This window comes from Rhinopithecus roxellana, chromosome 20, assembly GCF_007565055.1.
Source record: "Rhinopithecus roxellana isolate Shanxi Qingling chromosome 20, ASM756505v1, whole genome shotgun sequence".
NCBI lineage: Eukaryota > Metazoa > Chordata > Mammalia > Primates > Cercopithecidae > Rhinopithecus > Rhinopithecus roxellana.
In genome coordinates, this window is record NC_044568.1 from 30,091,609 (window position 1) to 30,116,462 (window position 24,854).

The following is a 24,854-nucleotide window of genomic DNA, read 5'->3' on the forward strand; positions in this document are numbered from 1 at the left end:
CTCTTTCCAGCAGCCCCACTCACAACCCAAGCTTCTTTGTCCTCACGCACATACTGTAAAAGGAATTCTCAAACTACAGAGAAAGATAAATTTGAACATTAATTTTCAGGGTCTCAAAAGAGCAGAGCTGAGACTCGAACCCAGGAATCACAAAACTGTTGCTTACTATGACTATGACATTTGATGAAAATAAATTCTGATAGACTAAAATATTATTGTTTAAATATTATCAGACATTATTTAAATAATATTTAAATATATTTGTCATGAAATTTATACAGAATATGTTTGAGATCATGACGAAATATGTGATTCCCATACTGAGGATTATATGTTTCTAAATGTAGCTCTGCCCCAAATTAGCCTTTATTGTAAACAAATCATTAAGGAAACTAGGCCATTTTATCACATTTTATTCTTAGTGTCCCAAAGAAAAATAAATTTGGAAAATAGTTTCAGAATGAAGATTTAAAGCATTTTTTTCCCCTTGAATAATAAGGAAAGTTATTATTGGAAAAAAAGGAGGAAGTATAGGAACGCATAATAACCACAACCAAAGCGAAAAACTTTTCCACCCAACAACTGCCCATAAAAATAAAATTAACATTTATTTTATCTCACATGCTGAAGCCAGGGGCAAAAGGCAAGCCTTTCACACTATTTGTGAAATGGATACCTCTTTCAGAAGCTCAATAATTATTAAGCAAAAAACAGCTTAAGAATTTTCAAAGAAAATGCACAGCTCCCAATTCTAAAAGTAGAAAGTGTCCAACAGCTGAAATTTCCCATACCAACAAGTTGATCTTCTATTAACAGATTCATTATGGAGTGGCATTGGTTTAATTCCTGGTTTTGCCCCTGTGTGGTGTGATCTGAGAAACACGACCTCAATCTTCTGATCATTCATTTTGAGAGAAGGGCTCTACCATCTCCAAAGATCTATGACGCTCGAGTTGCCACCAAGAGGGAATGTACTTTTTGAAAGTTCTAAATTAATTTAGTTAAAGACACACAATCAGGTCTTCCAAAACCTTATACCAATGGCCTTTAGAAATAACTGTGAATATCAGTATGATCTGAAATCCCCTAAGTCTTGAGGTGGTTTCTATGGATTTTCATTTGAATAAAGCATTTTTTTATGTCATTTCTTTTCCCAGCAACTGACTTTTAATTAGATCACAGCTCTTTTAAGTATATACAATGACATTATAAAATGATTAAACACTAAAAAGATCACATGCACTTTTAAATGTGCTACTGTTTAGCAGGCACATTATTAATTTAACTGCTGTAGAGGTGGGAATAGTAACATTTTCAAACTCATATTTCTGCAATTCTCCACATCAGAAAAAGAGATGGAATCTGTAAAACTAGGACACTGACACTATCTTGTAAAAATGGAAGATGAAGGGACTTTACTGGCAACATGTGATATTCTTGTGGCTAAAAAAATAAGACATGGCCCGTCGTGGTGGCTCACGGCTGTAATCTGAGCACTTTGGGAGGCCAAGGCAGGGTGGATCACCTGAGGTAAGGAGTTCAAGACCAGCCTGGCCAACATAGTAAAACCCCACCTCTACTAAAAATCCAAAAATTAGTGTGGTGACACACACCTGTATTCCCAGCTACTCGGGAGGCTGAGGCAGGAGAATCGCTTGAACTCAGGAGGTGGAGGTTGCAGTGAGCCGAGATCGTGCCACTACACTCCAGCCTGGGTGATAGAGCAAGAAGTTGTCTCAGAAAAAAAAAAAAAGAAATAAGACATTATCTGTCCATATTTCTATCTGAAATAACCAAGTAGTAGTCAATTCAGCAAATATTTGGTGCATAGCTCCATTGGAAATAGACATGACCTGAACAAAGCCAAAAATTAGCTCGGCTTAGAGCAGTTGTTCTCATCTTGCTTGTATATTAGAATTCCTGAGGAGTTCCAAAAAATCTCAATGCCAAGGCCTCCCCCTACACCAATTAAATCAGAATCCCTGGAAGTAGAGCTCATATATGAGTATTTTTTTAAATTCCTCAAATGATTCCTATGTGTAGTCAAGACTGAGAAACTGGCTGAGGAACAGTATCAGCAATACAGTTATAACTCAGAATCCAAATGCAGAGTAAAGCAATTTACTGATTTTAGAATTATAGCTGAGCAATCTATGAAAGCTTCCTGGGAAAAGTAGAGCACTGAAAGATGGGTAGAGTTAGGAAATGTAGCTTGTATGTATGTGTGTGAGTATACACATAATTGGAAGGGGTGCATACAGGTATGTAAGCAACATAAACTAAGACTCACGTACTTCAAAGGAGATGACACAATTGCAAAAAAGAGCTGGCTACTACCATGTAACAGCCAACCAAGAGACACTCAGCTCCACTCAGCTCAGTATTTGGTATGCCACAGAAGCCAGGTTAGCAAGACCTGTACCTTTCCAGACTGCTGATAACACCACCTCTAGTTTAATCCATGCCTCCTCTCAGTCTCCTTGATATATGCTCTAGAAAGCTTTCAGTTCTTTCTCTTCATTTCCCTTCCTTTGTATTACCATTACTTCATAAATAATAGTAACAAGAGATGGCATTTATTAAAAGTTTAATCTCTGCCAAGCACTATGCTAATTAACCTTTATTTGCATGAAAACCTCCTGAGTTAGGTCCTATTATCATTATCTTTATTTTTTTAGACGAGGAAGTTGAGGCTTAAATAGCTAAACTCACTGGTGGAATTGAGCACAGAGCATGCAGTGATGCTGTCTCCTGACCCCTAATATAATGCCATTCTTTAAAGTCATTTTATCCTCCTACTTCTGTATGTATGTCTGTCTGTCTGTCCATCCATCCATCCATCCATCCATCCAGGAATATGAAAATGGGTGATCCAGAGTGTGTGGTAATTCCTCATGACCTTCATGTAGACAGAGCCCATCCATCCTCCAGAGGGAGTTGGGGTGAGAAGAGTGCTTGTGTATGTAAGGAGGAGAAGCGAGGTGGCTGCATTAATATACTACAATTAAAAATATTCTTAAATTCAAGACTTGAGTAAACAGTATTATAATTGCCATAACAAAAACCATGTCATTTTTTTTGCACAACTGTGTAACCTCCTAAAATGTTTCTTTACTGACTTAGCATTTCAGTAGCTTAGGATTAATTATAATATCAGTTAGAGACTTCACTTTACCTCACCATCTTAGGAACCTTTATAAAAACTGCTAAAGAAAATTAGCCTACTTCTTGATCCAGAGTAGTAACCTCTATTCCTACATTTTATTCCTTTCCACTGACAACTCAATCTATGGTCACTTGATTAGATTCTTTCAGTACAAAAACTGGCTAAAGATCTAATGAAAATTTAAGACGACCTTCAAGGTTTCTTTTTCATCCCCAGAGAAAATGAGATTTTAGACATTTGACTGTAGCCAGTTGAAGGTGAAGCTGGGATCAAAACTCCCAACTATCTGGCTAAACACATCACACAAATTCTCTTCTACATGATATACATTGAAACACATTAAATTGAAACCAACATGAAAACTGACATAAAAATATAAATATACAACGCTAAATAAATTTAAAATTGTGAAACTCTCTATAAAGTAAGTAATAGACTTGAGGGAAAAGTCACTGAACCAAGGAAATCAGAATTCTTTATCAAAATTTTTTCTTCTTTTTTTTATTAAAGAAATTAAGCAATGGCCTTTAGTTAGAAAACTAAATTTTAACTGGCAAATCATTTTCAAAGGAAAAGTTCAAGTATGAGCTTCTACATAAATTTTGGACATTCTCTGATTATACGGAAATGACTTTGTTAATGAATAGTCAAATTAATTAAATGTGCAATTCAAATAATCAAAGATTCTGGGGCTCTTATTTTTTACCTGGTTGCCAAAAAGGTTGAATCCATTAATTGCTTCTAGAGCTGCTTTTGCTAAACCAACAGAGCTAAAAGAGAAAAGGAAATACTGTAATTACTCTAATGTATATGGCTACAAAACAAGAACCATTATCTGACGAATATTCAAAGCAAATTTCTTTATTAACATTTATAACAAATTCTGTAAGAAGAATAATGTCTAAGAGACCTCATTCTGACATTTCAGTATTTTAATTTTTCTTTTTTATAGTTAGTGATCACCTGGGAAAAATATTTTTAGGTTCACCTTGATCTAAACTAATGGTCATACTATTGATGGGAGTAGTTTTAATTACAGAATCATTTTTATTCACTAACTCAAGAAAAAAAGAGGAACTTTAGAGGAAAGTATATTATGATGATAAGTGCAGTAATTAGCAGGTTGGGCATCATTAGTTCAGATCAATGTAACAGAGCTTTTCTGACATCAAATCTGAGTCTTAAGAAAGATCTTGCATATCATACAACTATCAGAGTGTGGCTTAAGGTATTCTTCAAATACTCTTGCTTAAGATCCAAAAAATAGGCATTATTTTATGCTCACAGAACAACTGATCACCTTATCTCTCATTTTTTGCTATATTCTTCCCTTTATAATAAAATGAATACTATTTCCCTTAGTGTCCTACTCTTTTGGCCTCTCAGATGTCATATACTATAGTGCTGGAAAATGGGAAGACCCATTTCATTAAAAATATTTTTAATTAAATATAAAAAAAGACCCATTTCACTTAAAAATATCACCTTTTAAGTATCTACTTTTAAATATTTTATATCTAATGCCCAGTTTAATTATTATAAATTTTTAGTTGTTTTACTCAAAGCAACTGTATTTGTCATTAATATCATTTAAAGTTAATGATCTGTCATCTATTCAGCATTTCTCTGAAACAGATTATCAAACTATGGTCCTCAGAGCAGCACCTTCAGTATTACCTGGGAACTTGTTAGAAATGCTAGTTCTCATTTCTTCTTGGGAGTAGGACTCCATAATCAGTGTTAAAAAGCCTTCCAGGTGTTTGAATGCACTTTAAGTTTGACAGCTACTATTCTAAGCTATTCATGTCATCATAATCTATATCCTATAAGTTGTTTCATAACCTGTCTTTAAGAAATCATCACTTTTATTGCAGGACAATAACTAGGTCAGAAACTTATTTTAAAGATACATAGATGGGAAGATGGAGTAGACATAATTTTCTACTCACTAGTCTTCTCACTAAGTACAACCAAGAATCTTGGACATTACACATAAAACAAACATGAAAAGACTTAGAAACATGGATAGAAGAAGGCAGTTTAGCTACGAACTTTAGGACTCTACGATCGACACTATGGTAAGTGCCCTAGGTTTCCTTTTTGCCTTAAAGTCAAAGGAGCCAACCACTGAGAAATGCCAGCACATGCGTACAAAAAAATCCTCAGCAAAAGCCTGTCTCTCTAGCCAAAGGACAGAAAAACAGCAGCCAAGCAAAAAGAAAACTTTTAGATAATAACCATTCAGAAAAAACTTTACCCTACCCCCATCCATTCCAGCAAAGGCTGAGTAGAAACCTAGACTTCTACATTCATGAGTCTATCATGAGGCACAATGTTCAACTCCAAACTCTCTCAGTCATGGTGGTGTCAGAAAACTACAAGGAAGAAGTCAACACTTTCATTTCCAATAGGTGATAAGAAACCACTTCATCACCAATCAAGAGGTCACACCTTTTCTCCTGCCCTATAAAAGAAGGCCAAATGAGAACCAGTAATGAAGCACTCCTGTATTTCCCCGCCAAGGAGGTATCAGTGGAGGCCTACTGGGGAGCTGGATGTCAACAAAAATAATGGCCTTATATTCCTACCTGGCAGTAATGAGGTGATGTGCCCTCACCCCTTCTTATACCAGAGTGGTATAAAAAAATACAGCTAAAACAAAGTTAAAATAAGATCTAGGGTCTTACGCTATTATGCCGAAAATACTCATATGTCAGTCAAAAAACATTCCTCATACCTGGAACCAGAAAGATCTGAAACCAAATGAAAAAAATACACTCAACGGATGCTAACGTTGAGAAGAAAGAGTTGTCAGAATTATCTGACCAAGATTTTAAAGCAGCCACGATAAAAATGCTTCAATAAGCAATTACGAACATGCTTGAAACACATCAAAAAACCAGAAATCCTTAAGAAACAGAAAGTATCAGCAAAGTTTTTAAAATTGAAAAATATAATAGTGTAAATAAAAAGATCAGTAGATAGGCTCAACAGCAGAATGATGAGGAGAGAGGAAAGAGTAACAAAACTGGAAGACAGAACAACAGAAATTTAAACAAAACAAAGAAAATAGAATGGAAAAAAAATAGGGCCTCAGGAATTTGTGGGATCATAACAAAGTATCTAATATTCATGTCACTTAGATTCCTAAAGGAGAGAGACAGAGGGCAAAGCAGAAAAATTCCCACTTAGCAGGAGCCATAAACCTACAGATTCAAGAAGCTGAGTGAAACATAAACAGAATAAAATTTAAAATGTCCATTCTAAGACACATCATAACTTCTGAAAATTAAAGACAAAGAATAAAATCTTGACAGTAGCCAGAGATAACACATTACCTATAGGGGAAAAATAATTAGAATGACAATGGATGGTTTATTAGAAACCATGAAGGCTAGGATGTGGCATAAGAGTTTCCAGTGACTGAGGCCGGGCGCGGTGGCTCAAGCCTGTAATCCCAGCACTTTGGGAGGCCGAGACGGGCGGATCACGAGGTCAGGAGATCGAGACCATCCTGGCTAACACGGTGAAACCCCGTCTCTACTAAAAAAAATACAAAAAACTAGCCGGGCGAAGTGGCGGGCGCCTGTAGTCCCAGCTACTCGGGAGGCTGAGGCAGGAGAATGGCGTAAACCCGGGAGGCGGAGCTTGCAGTGAGCTGAGATCCGGCCACTGCACTTCAGCCTGGGCGACAGAGCAAGACTCCGTCTCAAAAAAAAAAAAAAAAAAAAAAAAAAAAAAAAAGAGTTTCCAGTGACTGAAAGAAAAAAACTACCCCATCAGAAAGTTATACCAGTAAATATATCACTTAGCAATCAGGAAGAAACCAAGACCATCTCAGATGAAGGAAAATAAGAGATTCTATCACCAGCAGACCTAACCTGAGAGAATGGCTAAACTCCATTCTCTAAACAGAAAGGTAATTTTTTAAAAAGAGGAAAAAACAAGTATCAGAACACCAAAAAGAAACAAAAAGCATTGTAAGCATAAATATGGGTAAATACAATAGATGTTTCTTCTCCTCTTGAATTTTATGTTGAAAGTTGAAGCAAAAATTATAACACTGTCTGATATGATTCTAAATGTGCACGGAGGAAATATTTAAGATAACTATTATAAATTCAGAATGGTAATAAGACATAAATGAAAGTAAGTTTTCTATACTTGACTTAAACTAATAAAATGATGACATCACTACACTGAAGTGTTACCTACAGCAATCGCTAAAAAGCTATACAAAATGATACAATCAAAACCACTATTGATTAATCAAAAATAAATTTTAAAAAATCTTAAAAGTACCCACAGGAAGGTAGGAAAAATAAAACAGAAAGAAGAAAAATAGAATAAACAAACAAAAAATCAATAAAATGGTATCAGCTAAGTTAGGAAAAGGTGGAAAACAGTCAAAAATAACATTAAAAAGAAATAAATAAGAAAATGGAAGACTTAAGCCCAAACATATGGGAAATTAATTAAACTTAAAAGCATGAAATATACCAATTAAAAGAAAGAGATTTACAGAGTTAAAATATGGCTCACCTATGTACTGTCTATAAAAAAGTCCCCTCAAATATAACAATATAGACATGTTGAAAGTTAAAGAATGGAAAAAGATATATCACACAAACAATCAAAATAATGCAGGAGTGACTATATTAATAATAAAGGAGACTTCAGAGCAAAGAAAATTATCAGAGAGAGAAGGGTATTATAATATGTAATAAAAAAGGTCAATCCACCAAGAAGACATAGCAATCCTAAATGTGTATGCACCAAACAACAGAGTTGCAAAATGTGTGAAGTAAAACTGATAGAACTGAAAGAACAGACAAAACCACAGTTATGGTTGGATACATGCACACTTTTCTCTCAATAATTGGTAGAACAACTAGACAGGAAACCAGCAAGGATACAGAGGAAGTAAATGAGCATTGACATTCAAAATCCTTAAAAACACATTTGTAACAATATTCAGCAATATGTAAGATGAATTATCACCATGACTAAGCAGGGTTTTATGCCAGGAAAACAAGGCCGGTTCAATAATAAAAACCCAATTAATATAATCTACCATGTTAACTGGCTAAAGCAAAACAAAATAATATGGTCCTATCAATTGATGCAGAAAATTCATCGAACAAAATCTAACATCCATTTATGACAAAACTCTCAGAAAACTAGGAATAGAGGGAAATTCCACAATTTTTTTAATGATGTGTCTTTCTTTTAATCTATAAAAATTTAAGAAGCACAAGTGCAGTTTTGCTACATGGAGATAGTGCATAGTGATGAAATCTGGGCTTTTTTTTTTTTTTTTTTTTTTGAGACAGAGTTTCGTTCTTGTTGCCCAGGCTGAGTGCAATGGTACCATCTCGGCTCACCACAGCCTCTGCCTCCTGGGTTCAAGCAATTCTCCTGCCTCAGCCTCCTGAGTAGCTGGGATTACATGCATGCGCCACTGCACCCGGCTAATTTTGTATTTTTAGTAGAGACAGGGATTCTCCATGTTGGTCAAGTTGGTCTTGAACTTCCAACCTCAGGTGATCCACCCGTCTTGGCCTCCCAAAGTGCTGGGATTACAGGCATGAGCCACCACATCAGGCCTGGGCTTTCAGTGTAACCATCGCCTGAATAACGTACATTGTATCTATTAAGTAATTTCTTATCCTTCAAACTCTTCCCACCCTTCCACCCTCTCCAGTCTCCAATGTCTATCATTCCACACTCTATGTCCATGTGTACACATTATTTAGCTCCCACTTTTAAGTGAGAATATGCAATATTTCACTTTCTCTTTCTGAATTAGTTTAGTTTCACTAAAGATAATGGCCTCTAGTGTCATCCATGTTGCTATAAAAGATGTGTTTTCATTCATTTTATGGCTGAACAGTATTTATTTGTGTACATATACACCACATTTTCTTTATCCAATCATCTGTTGATGAATACGTAGGTTGATTCCATATCTTTGCAATTGTGAATTATGCTGCAATAAACATATGAGTATAGGTATCTTTTTGATATAATAATTTCCTTTCCTTTGGGTAGATAGCCAGTAGTGGGATTACTGGATTGAAAGGTAGTGCTATTTTAAGTTATTTGAGAAACCGCCAATATTGTTTTCCATAGAGGTTGTGCTAATTTACATTCCCATCAACAATGTATCAGTGTTCCCTTTTCTCCAAACCCTTCCAATACGTTAGTTTTTGACTTTTTAATAACAGCCATTCTGACTGGTGTAAGACAATATATCATTGTGGTTTTAATTTGCATTTCTCTGATGATTAATGATGTTGAGCATTTTTTCATACGCTTGTTGGCCATTTGTACAAATTCTGCCATTTGATTTACAAAAATTCTACAGCTAACTCTACTTGATGGTGAAAGAAAAATTGAATGCTGTCCCTCAAAACAAAAATATCTGCTCTCACCATGACTAACATAGTACTGGAAGTTCTATGTGGTAAAATAGGGCAAGAAAAGGAAAAAAAAGAATATAGCTTAGAAAGGTACAAATGAAACTGTCTATTTGCAGATGACATATGCTATGATTTGAATACATTTGCAGATGACATATGCTATGATTTGAATATGGTTTGTTTGATCCTGCCAAGTCTCATGTTGAAATCTGATCCCCAATGTTGTAGGTGGGGCAAGGTGGGAGGTGTCAGGATCCTGGAGGCAGATCCCTCATGAATGGCTTGGTGTCATTCCCATTGGATTGAGTGAGGTTTTTTTTTTTTTTTTTTTTTTTTTTTGAGACGGAGTCTCGCTCTGTCGCCCGGGCTGGAGTGCAGTGGCCGGATCTCAGCTCACTGCAAGCTCCGCCTCCCGGGTTCACACCATTCTCCTGCCTCAGCCTCCCGAGTAGCTGGGACTACAGGCACCCGCCACCTTGCCCGGCTAGTTTTTTGTATTTTTTAGTAGAGACGGGGTTTCACGGTGCTAGCCAGGATGGGGATTGAGTGAGTTCTTAGTCTGAGTTCCTTTGAGAAATGGTTGTAGAAAAAGAACCTGGCACCTCGTATTCCCTCTCTTGTCATGTGATTTCTATACTCTGGCTCCACTTAGCCTTCTGTCCTGAGCTTCTTGTATATACAGCCTGCAAAACTGTGAGCCAAATAAACCTCTTTTCTTTATAAACTATCCAGGCTCCAGATTGGAGGCTTTGTTAGAATGCCTCACCCACTTGGAAAGAGCAAAATAACATGCAGAGATTTATGCTGTAAACTTTTATCCAAGAAGAAACACAGAAACTCAACAGAAAAAGTGAAAGAAACTTCAGACACTTTGAAAGCTGTGGGCGGCAACCTGCATGGTGAGTCAGGTGAAAATCTGTCTCCAGGGTGTGATACACATTTACACTGGGGAGCTGGGCAATCCAGGCCACAGGGCAGTGTCTCAACCCTACCAAGCACTGGTGCTGATTTGGTGCCACAAGGAGCATACGAGAAGTGGTGGCTCATGCCTGTAATCCCAGAACTTTGGGAGGCTGAGGCAGGTGGATCACCTGAGGTTAGGAGTTCAAGACCAGCCTGGTCAACATGGCAAAACCCTGTCTCTAATGAAAATACAAAATTAGCTGGGTGTGGTGGTACATGCTTATAATCTCAGCTACTTAGGAGGCTGAGGCAGGAGAATTGCTAGGACCCGGGAGGCGGAGGTTGCAGTGAGCCAAGATCGCGCCACTGCAATCCAGCTTGGGTGACAGAGCAAGACTCCATATATAAAAGAAAAAAAAATTGTTTTGCGTGCACTCCCACACTCTAGCAGGGATGGAGGGAAGCCATTGCTGATCCTACTTCATAAGGGACCTCACAGAATTCTGCCAGCTAACTCAGACAGTGGTCACAGGTTGGAAGAAGCTGCCAACTAAAATAAGCAATCTGATCTACAGTGTGTATAAACCCCATTGATCAGAAATGAGAGGTGAGCAGGAAGCAGGCTCTTGCCAGAGGCAGCAGCTGGGAGCCCCTGCTTTGCAGGCGAACTGGGAGGGGTGTGGCCTGGAAGCCTTGGTCTTTGTCTTGGGCTGGAGGACTTACAATCTGGGGCAGTTTTGCATTCTGAGTGCAGACTGCCTGGGACCCAGCCAGCTGTTGCCAGAAGTCTGTGAGTACGAGACCCAATATGTTAAGAAAGTGAGAGCTGGGTGGGTCTCACTCCTGCCTGTTACCCCTCTCCCCTCCCTGAGGATTATTTTACGCGACAGAGGCAGTTCCACTGCTCCGCGGAACGTTACCCCAGTGGCAGGGGAACTGCCCTTGGATCCCTACTGGGGTTACAGCCTGAGTCCGCACCTGGTGAGCCAGAGTGAGGACTTGCCTGATCCAGGCCCCACAGGCTATGCCCCTATGCCCATCTTGGTAGCCTAACACCACAGACAGGGACTTTAGGGAGTTCCATGACCCTTCCCATTGCCTGGGATATGAGTGTTTCCCCAGGGCAACATAAGCCAAGTATAAATCCCCATGGTCACCACTGCATCTGGCTCTCTCCTGCTAGTGCCACCTCACTGTGAATCCTACTGCTCCTCTGAATTTGCCTATCCTGTGCAGCTGTCTCAAGCCAGTCTGGTGCTGGGGGATATTTAGAAGGGATCTAGTTATAGGAAGACACAAGGGTTGAACGTACTTGAGCAGAACAAACTTCCACAATGGGTACGCATCCAGTATGGCGCCCACTACTACAGCTTAGGACCAGAGGAAAAGGGAAGGGACCTTGTCTGAGCAAGCTAATGGCCTCAACAAGTCCCTAAATTGCAGTTGGAGGTCAACTGATACAGCTCTCTACAACGTCTGCTAACATAATAACACGGTGCTCAGGAAGGAGAAAACTTTTGCACGACCTCAGCTAACACCATTACTCATACCACTCAGGCTGTTCAGGAGGCCTGGGGCCTGTTCATGTGCCCAGTACATTACTACTGCATCTGGCAATTGAGAAAGCCATTGCACTAAGGCTACTTATAACCAAGGAAATCTTACAGAGTTCATGCCACTCCCCTACTGTCACCATCAGAGCTGGTGCCTGCACAGGCCCCTATGAGATGAGAGGACAGGTCAGCCTTATCCAGCTCCACCCAACATCACCCACCTCTGGAGCTAAGAGTGGAGCCCAAACCACTACACATCCCATAGACCTGTCCACAGCCGGAAGCACTAAAGAGTTTCTCCAGATGGTTGACTAGAGATGCTGGTAACCAATTCTCCTCAGAAGGAAGAAACAAAATCACAAATAAATAGTCACATCCCAAATACAGTGTTACAGGGAGAGGGCTGGAGTCCATCGGAGAATTCACTGGAAGGATCCACAACACGCACACAAAAGATAGTAACAAGAAGCTGGCAGAGTATCAAACCCTGAGAGATTTAGTATTCTGTGGAAAGGGTATTCTCTAGTCTTTGACTGCTAGTATCTAAACTCAAGGAGAGCTTTTCTGCCCTCATGAGTCCAAATGCTGGAGTGGGCTGCAATCTGGGGACTTCTTGGGTCCTTGCTCACACAAAGTCCCCTCCCTTTCCCTCTGGTCCTGAGTTGTAGTAGCAGGCACCATACTGGGCGTGCACCCATTGTGATCTTTTGTTTTGCTCAAGGACCTTCAGCCCTTGTGTCTTCCCCATGACTATATCCCTTGTCGAGATTCTCCAGCACAGGCCTGGATTGTGGCAGTCCCTGAGGCAGCTAAACCCAGATAAGCAGCCGGATTTACAGTAGTCTGGCCCACACAGATCACCACTCCCACAGGAACAGGCAGTTCACCACACCAAGGGAACACTCCTTGGGACAAAAGAAACCAAAGTATGAACCTTGAGTACCACGACTTCCCGCCTGTGGGAAGTTTCTTTCAGCAGAGGAACAGGTGCAGTACAGGGCTCAGTGGGGAAAGAAAGACTAAGGATCTACCCTAGCAGCGGAGGAGCCCCGGTGCTTGTGAAGAGGTTTCTCCTCCCTCTTGTCCAACACTGCAGATACAGCTGGGGCTTCTCCCACAGGAGCTCGGTGAAGGTAGACCTATGGAGGACCTTTCTCAAGCACTTTGGGGTGACTGCATCCCCTTGGGAGGAGTGCCCTCTGGGCTCAGGCTTTCATGAGAGATAAGAGTCCCACTGTCTCTGGACATGGAATAGTCAGTGTTCCTGCAGATGGACAGAGGTGCTTGTCTGATCTAAATATCCAGAATATAGGGACAGGGGGCAGGGGAGGCATGACAGGGAGGTTGCTTTCCCGCTGGCCTGGTAGTGAAGCTGAGGTGGCTCCCTCCCCTCCCGCAGTGAAGACCTTAGTGCATTTCACTGGGACCCCACCCTCTCGCCCCGAAAAGCTGCCTCTGTCAAGGCTGAGACTTTTGTCCACCACTGGGGTACTGCATATACCCACCACCTGCTTCAGCTGCAGCTAGTTTTCACCCATGGGCGCCTCCTACTGGTCTGAAGGCTGAACTACTCAACCTAGTGAGAAAAAGACTTGGGAAGTAGAGTAGTGCACATTACTGGGGAACAGGATGTTTCCTGAGACCTCTGCCATTCTGGCCCCACAGGAGACAGTGAACCTTCCCACACACTAAGTACACTGCTACTAAAACCAGTACCCGAGAAAGCCATCGCACACAGATTCTCTATAACCAACAAACTCAATAGAGACTTTGCCACTGAAAACACCCAGAGCTGAAGCTAGGTGATCACATATGATACACATTAAAGTCACATCCTCACGGGAAAAAAAAATAGAACCCAGTCAAATCAAAAGTAAATTCAATAATAATAATAAGAAATAGTTTATCCAGATGGGAAGAAACCAGAAAAATGATTCTGGCAATATGAAAAAACAGTTTTATTTACAATACCAACCCCTCCCCAATACACACTAACTCTCCAGCAATGGATCCAAAACAAAATGAAATCCTTGAAATACCAGATAAAGAAGTCAAAATGTTCATCATGAAGTTACTCAATGAGATTCAAGAGAAAGTTGAAACCAATAAAAAGAAATTAGGCCAGGCGCGGTGGCTCAAGCCTGTAATCCCAGCACTTTGGGAGGCCGAGACGGGCGGATCACGAGGTCAGGAGATCGAGACCATCCTGGCTAACCCGGTGAAACCCCGTCTCTACTAAAAAAATACAAAAAACTAGCTGGGCGAGGTGGCGGGCGCCTGTAGTCCCAGCTACTCGGGAGGCTGAGGCAGGAGAATGGTGTGAACCCGGGAGGCGGAGCTTGCAGTGAGCTGAGATCCGGCCACTGCACTCTAGCCCGGGCGACAGAGCGAGACTCCGTCTCAAAAAAAAAAAAAAAAAAAAAAAAAAAAAAAAAAGAAATTAAAAAAAAATACAGGATATGAATGAAATTTTCTAGAGAGATCAATATTAAAATAAAAAAAAAAAGAACTTCTGGAAATGAAGGACTCACTTAAGGAGTTACAAAATGCAGTGGAAAATTTTAACAACAGACTAGACCAAGTAGAAGAAAGAATTTCAGAGTCTGAAGACAAGGCTTTCAAATTAAACCAGTCAGACAAAAATTAAGAAAAAAGAATACAAAGAAGCAAATAAAATCTCCAGGAAATATGAGACTATGTAAAACATCCAAATCTAAGAATCAAAGTTGTTCCTCAGGGAGAAGAAAAAGCAAAAAGTTTAGAAAACCTACTTCAAGGAATAATTTAGAAAAACTTCCCTAATCTTTCTAGAGATTTAGACATCCAAATACCAGAAGCTCAAAAAACTCCTGGGAGATTCAGTGAAAAAAGGAGATCACCAAGGCATATATGGTCATCAGGCTATCTAAAGTCAATGCAAAGGCAAGAATTCTAAGAGCAGTGAGATAAAAGTATCAAATAAATGATATAGGAAAAACTATCAGACTAACTTCTCAGCTGAAATCTTATAAGCTAGAAGGGATTCAGGTCCTATCTTTAGTCTCCTCAAACAGAGCAACTGTCAGATAAGAATTCTGCATAGAGCAAAACTAAATTTAAGAAATGAAAGCAAAATAAAGATTATCAAAGAAAAGCAAATGCTGAGGGAATCCGTTACCAGTAGGCCAGCCTTAGAAGAAATGCTCAGTGGAGTTCTAAACATCTAAATGAAAGGGCTAGGCTAGGCGTGGTGGCTCATGCCTGTAATGTCAGCACTTTGGGAGGCCGAGGCAGGTGGATCACTTGAGGTCAGAAGTTCAAGACCAGCCTGGCCAACATGGGTGAAACACCGTCTTTACTAAAAATACAAAAATTAGCTGGGCATGGTAGCATGCACCTGTAAGTCCCAGCTACTTGGAAGGCTGAGGTGGGAGGATCGCTTAAGCCTGGGAGGCAGAGGTTGTAGTGAGTCAAGATCATGCCACTGCACTCCAGCCTGGGTGACAGAGTGACTCTGTCCCAACAAATAAATACATACATAGACACATACATAAATGAAAGTGCTTATAACAATAACACAATAAATAAAACAAAGCAACTAGGTAACAATCAATACGATGACTGCAAGAGTAGCTCACATAGCAATACTACTTTCAAATGTAAATGGTGTAATGCCCCACTTAAAAGATACAGATTGGCAGAATGGATTTTAAAAAACACAGACCAAACATCCGCTGCCTTCAAGAGACCCACCTAGCCCATATAAAGACTTTTGTAGACTCAAGGAAAGAGATGAAAAAAAAAAATTACACATAAATGGAAACCAAAAGAGAGCAGGAGTAGCTATTATTATATGAGAAAAAACAGACTTTAAACAAAAAACAATAAAAAGACAAAGAAAGTCATTATATTATAACAAACAGAACAATTCAACAAGAAGATATAACAATTCTAAATACATATGTACCTAACACTGGAGCACCCACAGTCATCAAACAAATTCTACTAGACCTAAGAAGAGAGGTAGACAGCAAGACAATAATAGTAGGAGACTTTAATACTCCATTGACAGCACTACATAGATCACTGAGGTAGAATGTCAACAAAGAAATACTGGACATAAACTAGACTCTAGAACAAATGGACCTAACAGACATTCACAAACATTCAACCTGAAAACTGCAGGGTATACATTCTTATCAGCACATGGAACATTTTCCAAGATAGACCGTATGACAGGACACAACACAAATCTCAATAAATTTAAAAAATCAAAATCATACGAAGTGTCTTCTTAGACTACAGCAGAATAAAACTAGAAATTAATTCGAAGAGGAACTCTCAAAACTATACAAATACATGAAAATTAAACCATATGCTCCCAAATGATTTTTGAGTCAACAATCAAATCAAGATGAAATTTTTAAAATTTTTGAAATGAATAATAACAGTGAAACAAGTTACCCAAATTCCTGGGATACAGCAAAAGTAGTGCTATGAGAAAAGTTTATAATGCTAAATGCCTACATCAAAAAGATAGAAAGATCAAAGATTGGCAACATAATGTCATGCCTCAAGAAACTAGAGAAACAACAAACCAAACCTAAAGTTAGTAGAAGAAAAACAACAGAGATCAGAGCAGAACTAAATGAAAATGAAACCAAAAGACATACAAAGGATCAATGAAACAACAGGTTGATTCTTTGAAAACATAAACAAAAATGAAAGACCACTAGCTAATCAAGAAAAGAAGAGAGAAGATTCAAACCAGTTGAATCAGAAATGAAAATGCAGCAATTATAACTGATACTGCCGAAATACAAAAGATCATGCAAGACTACTATGAACACTTCTATGTGCACAAGCTAGAAAATCTACAGGAAATGGAAGATTCCTAGAAACACACAGCCTCCTAAGCTTGAATCAAGAAGATAAAGAGATCTTGAGCTGATCAGTAATAAGGAGTGACATTAAATCAGTAACAAAACATCTCCCAACAAGATAAAGCTTAGGATCAGACATAGTCACAGCTGAATTCTACCAGAAATTTCAAAGAACTGGTACCAATCCTAGTGAAACTATTCCAAAAGACAGAGCAAGAGGGAATCCTCCCTCATTCTACAAAGTTGGTATCACCCTGATACCAAAGCAAGGAAAGGACATAACAACAAAAAAGAACTACAGACCAACATTCCTAATGAATACAGATGCAAAAAGCCTCAATAAAATACTAGCAAATTGAATCCAACAGCACATTGAAAAGATAATTCACCCTCATCAACTGGGCTTCATCCCAGGGATACAAGGATGGTTCAACAAATGCAAGTCAATAAATTGATTCGTCACATAAACAGAATTAAAAACAGAAACCACATGATTATTTTAAACGATGCAGAAAAAACATTCAATAAAATCCAGCATCCCTTCATGATAAAAACCCTGAGCAAATAGGCATAGAAGAAATATACCTTAAAATTACAAAAGCCCAAATAAGACAAATCCACAGCCAACACTATACTGAACAGGGAGAAGTTGAAAGCATTTCTCCTAAGAACTAGAACAAGACAAGAATGCCTGCTTTCATCACTTCTATTCAACATAGCACTGGAAGTCCTAGCCAGAGCAATCAGGCAAAATAAAGAAATAAAGGGCATGTAAACTGCAAAACAGGAAGTCAAACTATCTCTGTTTACTAATATTATGATTTTTATACCTAGAAAACTCTAAAGACTCCTCCAAAGGACTCCTAGATTTTATAAATTCAGTAATGTCTCAGGTTACAAAATCAAAGTACATAAATCCATAGCACTGCTATGTATCAATAACGAACAGGCTGAGAATCACATCAATAACTCAATCCCATTTACAATAGTTGCGAAGAAAAAAAAGAACTACAAAACAGTGACGAAAGAAATCAAAGATGACACAATGGAAAAACATGCCATGATCAGGGATTGGAAGAATCAATATTGTGAAACTGACAATACTGCCCAAATCAATCTATAGATTCAATGCAACTCCTCTCAAAATACTAATTATTTTTTCACAGGTCATTTTTCACAGAATTAGAAAAAAATAATCCTAAGGTTCATATACAACCAAAAACCATTCTGAGTAGCCAAAGTAATCCAAAGCAAAAAGAAGAAATCTGGAGCCATCACATTACCTGACTTAAACACTACAAGGCTATAGTAACTAAAACAGTACAAAAATAGACACACAAAGCCTCTCCCAACATGGCGGCCTCAACAATACCAGTTTCCAGTGTGATCTATTATTGACCTTCAAGAACTAAGCAAAAAAGAAGAATAAGAAGGGGAAGACTATCTCCCTAACAGACTTTCTGGCTGAGGATGGGGGGACTGGTGGAGGAAGCACCTACATTTCTAAGCCAGTCAGCTGGGCTGATGAAACAGATGACCTGGAAGGAGATAACAGTAATGATGAAGATGTATATAGGGCACCTCCAATTGACCGTTCCATCCTTCTCACTGCTTCACGGGCTGCTTGGGAACCCAGTATCAACTGGAGCCATCTTCCCAAATTGCCACCCTACATTGCTTTTCTAGGGAACATACCCTATGATGTGACAGAAGAGTCCATTAAGGAATTCTTTAGAGGATTAAATATCAGTGCAGTGCGTTTAACACGTGAACCCAGCAATCCAGATAATTTGAAAGGTTTGGTTATGCTGAATTTGAGGACCTAGATTCTCTGTTCAGTGCCCTGAATCTCAATGAAGAGTCTCTAGGTAACAAGATAATTCGAGTGGATGTTGCTAATCAAGCATAGGATAAAGACAGGGGTGATCGTTCTTTTGGCTGTGACAGAAATTGGGATTGTGACAAAACAGATACAGACAGGAGGGCTCGTCCTGCCACAGACAGCTTTGGTGACTACTCACCTAGAAGAGGTGATGACAGCTCTGGAGACAAGTATCGAGACCGTTATGATTCAGACAGGTATCGTAATAAGTATCAGGAAGGCCCACCCAGGGATATGGATCGATATGGTGGCCGGGATCGCTATGATGACCAAGGCAGCAGAGATTATGATAGAGGTTATGATTCCCAGATAGGCAATGGCAGAAAAGCATTTGGCAGTGGGTACTTCAGGGATGATGACTACACAGGAGGTGGGGACCGCTATGAAGACTGATCCAACAGACAGGATGATCGGTCGTGGAGCTCCAGAGATGATTACCCTTGGGATGATTACAAGCGTGATGATAGAGGTCCCCCACAAAGACCCAAACTGAATCTAAAGCCTCGGAGTACTCCTAAGGAAGATGATTCCTCTGCTAGTACCTCCCAGTCCAGTCGAGCTGCTCCTATCTTTAGAGGGACAAAGCCCACTGACATAGCTGCTAGAGAAAGAGAAGTAAAAGAATGGCTACAGAAGGAACAAGAGAAGTTGCAGCGTCAGCTGGATGAGCCAAAACTAGAACAATGGCTTCGGGAGAGACACCCAAGCTGGCGAAGTGAAGAAACTCAGGAACAGGAACGGTTGAGGACAGGAAGTGAGTCATCACAGACTGGGACCTCTGTCACATCCAGCAGAAATGCATGAAGGAGAGTGAGAAGTCTCTAGAAAATGAAACACTCAATAAGGAGGAAGACTGTCACTCTCCAGCTTCTAAACCTTCCAAACCTGATCAGCCCCTAAAGGTAATGCCAGCCCATCCACCAAAGGAGAACACTTGGGTGAAGTGAAGTTCTAACCCTCCTACTCGATTTTAGAGCTCAGACACAGAGCAGCAATCCCTACAAATGTTGGGGGAAAAGTTGCTCCAGCTCAACCATATGAGGAAGGAATGATGAAAATAAAGTAGATGGGATGAATGTCCCAAAAGCCAAACTGGGAACTCTAGCCATGGTCCAGGAGACAGAGGGAACAAAGACCACTGGACAGAGTCAGACACAAAAGATGGCAAAAAGGATCAAGAGTCCAGATCTGTACCTGAGCCAAAGAAACCTGAGGAAAATCCAGCTTCCAAGTTCAGTTCTGCAAGCAAGTATGCTACTGTCTCCACTGATGGTGAAAATGAAAACAAGAGAGAAGATAACGCTGAATAGACCTCAACATCCTGGGCTTTCTCCTACTTTCTTTCCACCCTGGAACATTCGAGAGCAAATCAAACCTCTATCCAGCCAAGACAAAATAAAACTCACTATCTCCTGGGGAAAAAAAAAAAAAAAAAAGACACACAGACCAATGGAACAGAATAAACAGCCCAGAAAAAAGCCAAATACCTAAAACCAACTCATCTTTAGAAAAGCACATAAAAACACACACTGGGGAAAGAACACTCTATTCAATAAATGGTGCTGGGAAAATTGAACAACAACATGCAAAGAATGAAACTGGATCCCTATCTTTCTCTATATACTAAAATTAACTCAAGATGGATTAAAAACATAAGTCTAAAACCTGAAATCATAAAAATTCTAGAAGAACACCTGGGAAAACTCTTCTGGACACTGGCCTAGGCAAAGAACTTATGACTAAGACCCCAAAAGCAAACGTAACAAAAACAAATAAATGACATGTAACTAAACTACCATTGGATCCAGCAATCCCGCTACAGGGTATCTACAGCATCCATAAGGAACTCAAGCAAATCAGCAAGAAAGGAACAATCCCACTAAAAAGTGGCCAAATCACAGGAACAGACATTTCTCAAAAGATAAACAAATGGCCAACCAACATGAAAAAAATGCCACTAATGTCAGTAATCATCAGGGAAATGCATATTAAAACCACAGTGAGATACCTCCTTGCCCCAGCCAGAATGGCCATTATTAAAAAGTCAAAAAACAACAGATGTTGGTGTGGATGCAGTGAAAAGGGAACATTTATATGCTATTGATGGGAATGAAAGTTAGTACAATATTTATGAAAGATAGTATGGAAATTTCTCCAAGAACTAAAAGTAGATCTACCATTCGATCCAGCAATCCTACTACTGGGTATCTCCCAAAGGAAAAAAAGTCATCATATAAAAAAGATACCTGCATGTGTATGTTTATCACAGCACATTTCAAAATTATAAAGATGTGGAATCAACTTAAGTGCCTATCAACCCATAAGTGGATTTAAAAAAATGTGACAGGCCGGGTGCGGTGGCTCAAGCCTGTAATCCCAGCACTTTGGGAGGCCGAGACGGGCGGAACGAGGTCAGGAGATCGAGACCATCCTGGCTAACATGGTGAATCCCCGTCTCTACTAAAAAATACAAAAAACTAGCCGGGCGAGGTGGCGGGCGCCTGTAGTCCCAGCTACTTGGGAGGCTGAGGCAGGAGAATGGCGTAAACCCGGGAGGCGGAGCTTGCAGTGAGCTGAGATCCGGCCACTGCACTCCAGCCCGGGCGACAGAGCGAGACTCCGTCTCAAAAAAAAAAAAAAAAAAAATTGTGACATACACACACACACACACACACACACACACCATGGAGTGCTACTCAGCCAAAAAATAAAGAATGAAATAATGTCTTTTGCAGCACCTTGGATGCAATTGGGGGCCTTATCCTAAGTGAAGTATCTCAGGAATGAAAAACCAAATACCACATGTTCTCCCTTATAAGTGGGAGCTAAAAGAAGGGTACACAAAGACATACAGAGTGGTATCGTGGACACTGGAGGCTCAAAAGGCGGGAGGGTGGGAGGGTGTTGAGGAATAAATAATTACCTACTGAGTACAATGTACATTATTCGGGTGATGGGTACCCTTAACGTCCAGACTTCCCCACTATAAAATTCATCCATGTAACCAAAAGCCATTTCTATCCCTAAATAGAAATACAATTTAAAAAACAAAAAGTAAAAAAGAAAGTAGGGTTTAAATATTTGAAAAGAATGTTAAACCTACTCTGTGCTCCAGAAATGGAAAAACAAAGTCTGAATGACAGCACATCTGTTTACAGCATGGTTTCCTGAATATTTTAAGCCCACTGATAAGACCTAATGCTCAGAAAAAAATGATTCCCTTGAAAATATTACTACTTATTGACAATATACCTGGTCATCCAAGAGCTCTAATGGAGATGCACAAGGAGATTAATGTTTTCATTTCTGCTAACACACATTCATCCTGCAGTCCATGGTTCAAGGAGTAATCTTACTTTCAAGCCTTATTATTTAAGAAATGTCTTGCAAGGCAATAGCTGCCATAGATAGTGATTCCTCCGATGGATTTGAGCAAAGTAAATTGAAAATCTGGGAAGGACTCACCATTCTAGATGCCACTAAGAACATTCAAGATTCATGAGAGGAAGTCAAAATGTCAGTATTAACAGGAGTTTGGAAGAAGCTGATTCCAACTGTCATGGATAAGTGTGAGGAGTTCAAGACTTCAATGGAAGAAGAGCGAGCAGATGTGGTGGAAATACCAAAAGAACCAGAATTAGAAGTGGACCCTGAAATGAGACTGAATTCCTGTAATCTCATGATAAAACTTGAATGGATGAGGAATTGATTCTTATGGATGAGAAAAGAAAGTGGTTCTTGAGATGAAATTTACTCCTGGTAAAGAGCTGTGAATATTACTGAGTTGACAACAAAGGATTTAGAATACTTCATATATTTAGCCGATAAAGCAGTGGCAGGGTTTGAGAGGACTGACTCCGATTTTGAGAGAAGTTCTAATGTGGATAAAATGCTATCAAACAGCATCATATGTTACAGAGAAATCTACTGTGAAAGGAAGAGTCATTCAATGTGGCAAACTTCACTGCTGTCTTATTTTGAGAAATTGTCACAGCCATTCCAATCTTCAGCAACCACCAGCCTGATCAGTCAGCAGCCAACAAGACTGAGGCAAGACCTTCCATAAGCAAAAATTTACAACTCACTGAAGGCTCAGATGACTGTTAGCATTTTTAAGCAATAATGTATTTTTAACTAAGGCAAAGTCCTTTTTCCAAGATGGACACCCACAGTGACAAAACCACATCACTGGAGGGTGCTGATCTCACCCTGCCGATTCTCAACTCAAAATAGGCTGGAGGAGGCAGAAGCTACATCTCTTTTTGTTCAGCAATTTGTTGCTTTTGTCTACCAAGTGCAGGAAATCCTTTAAGATAAAAAATAAAATATTGCTGAATAACCTGTGGACAGCTAGCTATGTGGACAAAGTGGGGAATGGCCACATCTCTACTGGGAGGTCCTTTCTCTTGGGCTGGCCCATGGCGAGCTTCGTGGGCACATTTTGGGCTCTGAAGATTACCAGCTGTGGGTCACTTCTGGCATGAAAAAGGCCTTATGTCCACTCGCTGGGCATGCATTCTCACGGAATTAAAACAAGCCATCCCCAAGCCACTATACTCCCGTCACAGGGACAGGGAACTCCACCTCTCCTTCCACCTTTCAGGACCCCTTCTTTTGGCAGGGTTCTAACACTTGCCAGGACAATCTGTGCACGACTCTACCAGCCTTAAAGCTGGGATGTTTGTGAGAATGACAACATACCCACCCCTCTCTGGATATGCCTTTTTAAAATCAACCAAAAAGGGCCACTCAACAGAGGGTATTTTCAGAAAATCGGCAAATATAATATCATGTTGAGCCCTAAAGGAGAAACTAAATTCTGGAGATAAAGTGAACTTGGACAATGAGTCTATTCTTCTGGAAACATCATTCTTAAATGAAAGAATATCCAAGGAAGTATATTTTAATCCAATCTCTATGATGAATGGCTTGGTGTATTCATTAAGGGAATGAATAGGAGAAAATAATTGCTACCCAGAGGCTTTTAGACCAGCTGCCAAAAGTTCTCTTGAGATACCTTTTTGGAGTGTACACATTGAACATTCCTCATCCAATCAGATAATAGCCTATAATTTATCAGCATGTATAGCCCCAAGCATTCTTCAGCTGTCTACTTCCTGTAGCTCAAAACTAGAAAATGAATTCACAAAAAGTCCAGTGTGATGACTCTGATTTTAAAAAAGAGAATTCAAAAAAAAAGGTTTCTCTTGTACAATTTCTCATTGAAAACTGCCTCATGATATTTGGAAAAGACATCACTTCCCACTTTGGGAAGAACTCAGAGTTGTGATAACAGCCAGAAGGCTTCAGTGAAAACAGAGCAAGCTCTTTAATCCAAGCCAGTAAGAGTCACGGTGGTTTACAAGAAAACCACAACTGTAGAATGATGCCCAGGCCCATCTGGAATGGGTCCACCCAGCTACCCGTCCAGTTACTGAAGATTCAAATCTCCACAGGCACATTTGACTCTTCCTTTTCTTTTATTTCCTTAAGTGTTCCACTGAGAACAATTTTCCCAAAATGTCTGCAGAATTTGGATTAAATCCTCAGGTTCTTTCCAAAAATAAGTAAATTTCTTGGCAAAAGAATGAACATGTGGCACCTTAAACTAAGACATCCACTGTGGATCATGTTTTTAAATCACTTGTTTTCAGTTGAACACTGAACGAGCACCTTCCAACATCCCAGCTCATCCCATTTTCCTTTTCCTTATCCCATATATACATATTTGCAAAAATCTTCCCATCAAATATACCTTCTATCTTTCCATCCCTATCATATTGTATTATTACTTTTCCATTGATATAAAATAAATGTATATATTTTTGGAGTAAAAAAGAATTCTACAGTTTTAACTCTTACATATGGGTCTTTGATCTATTTCATATTAATTGTTGTATATGGTGTGAAATAGGGGTCGGATTCATTCCTCTGCATGTGGACATCCAGTTGTCCTAGCACTATTTGTTGACAACTATCCTTTTCCCCTGAATTGTCTTTGCACATTTGTGAAAATCGATTGACTACAGATGTGTGGGTTTATTTCTGTACTCTTATTTCTGTTTC

At 39.5% G+C, this 24,854-nt stretch overlaps 1 protein-coding gene and 1 pseudogene across 5 annotated transcripts in view; one reads left to right on the forward strand and one right to left on the reverse strand.

Annotated features, from left to right (window-relative positions):
• PHKB (phosphorylase kinase regulatory subunit beta) overlaps positions 1–24,854 on the reverse strand; it is a 255,797-nt gene that overhangs the window by 121,611 nt on the left and 109,332 nt on the right. For all 5 annotated transcript variants that reach the window (XM_030925696.1, XM_010354865.2, XM_010354864.2 and 2 more), the window contains one exon: positions 3,873–3,936. In XM_030925696.1, coding sequence (XP_030781556.1) covers positions 3,873–3,936 — 64 coding nt within the window. The remainder of the gene's footprint in view (positions 1–3,872; positions 3,937–24,854) is intronic.
• On the forward strand, positions 18,260–20,109 carry LOC104655449 (annotated as a pseudogene).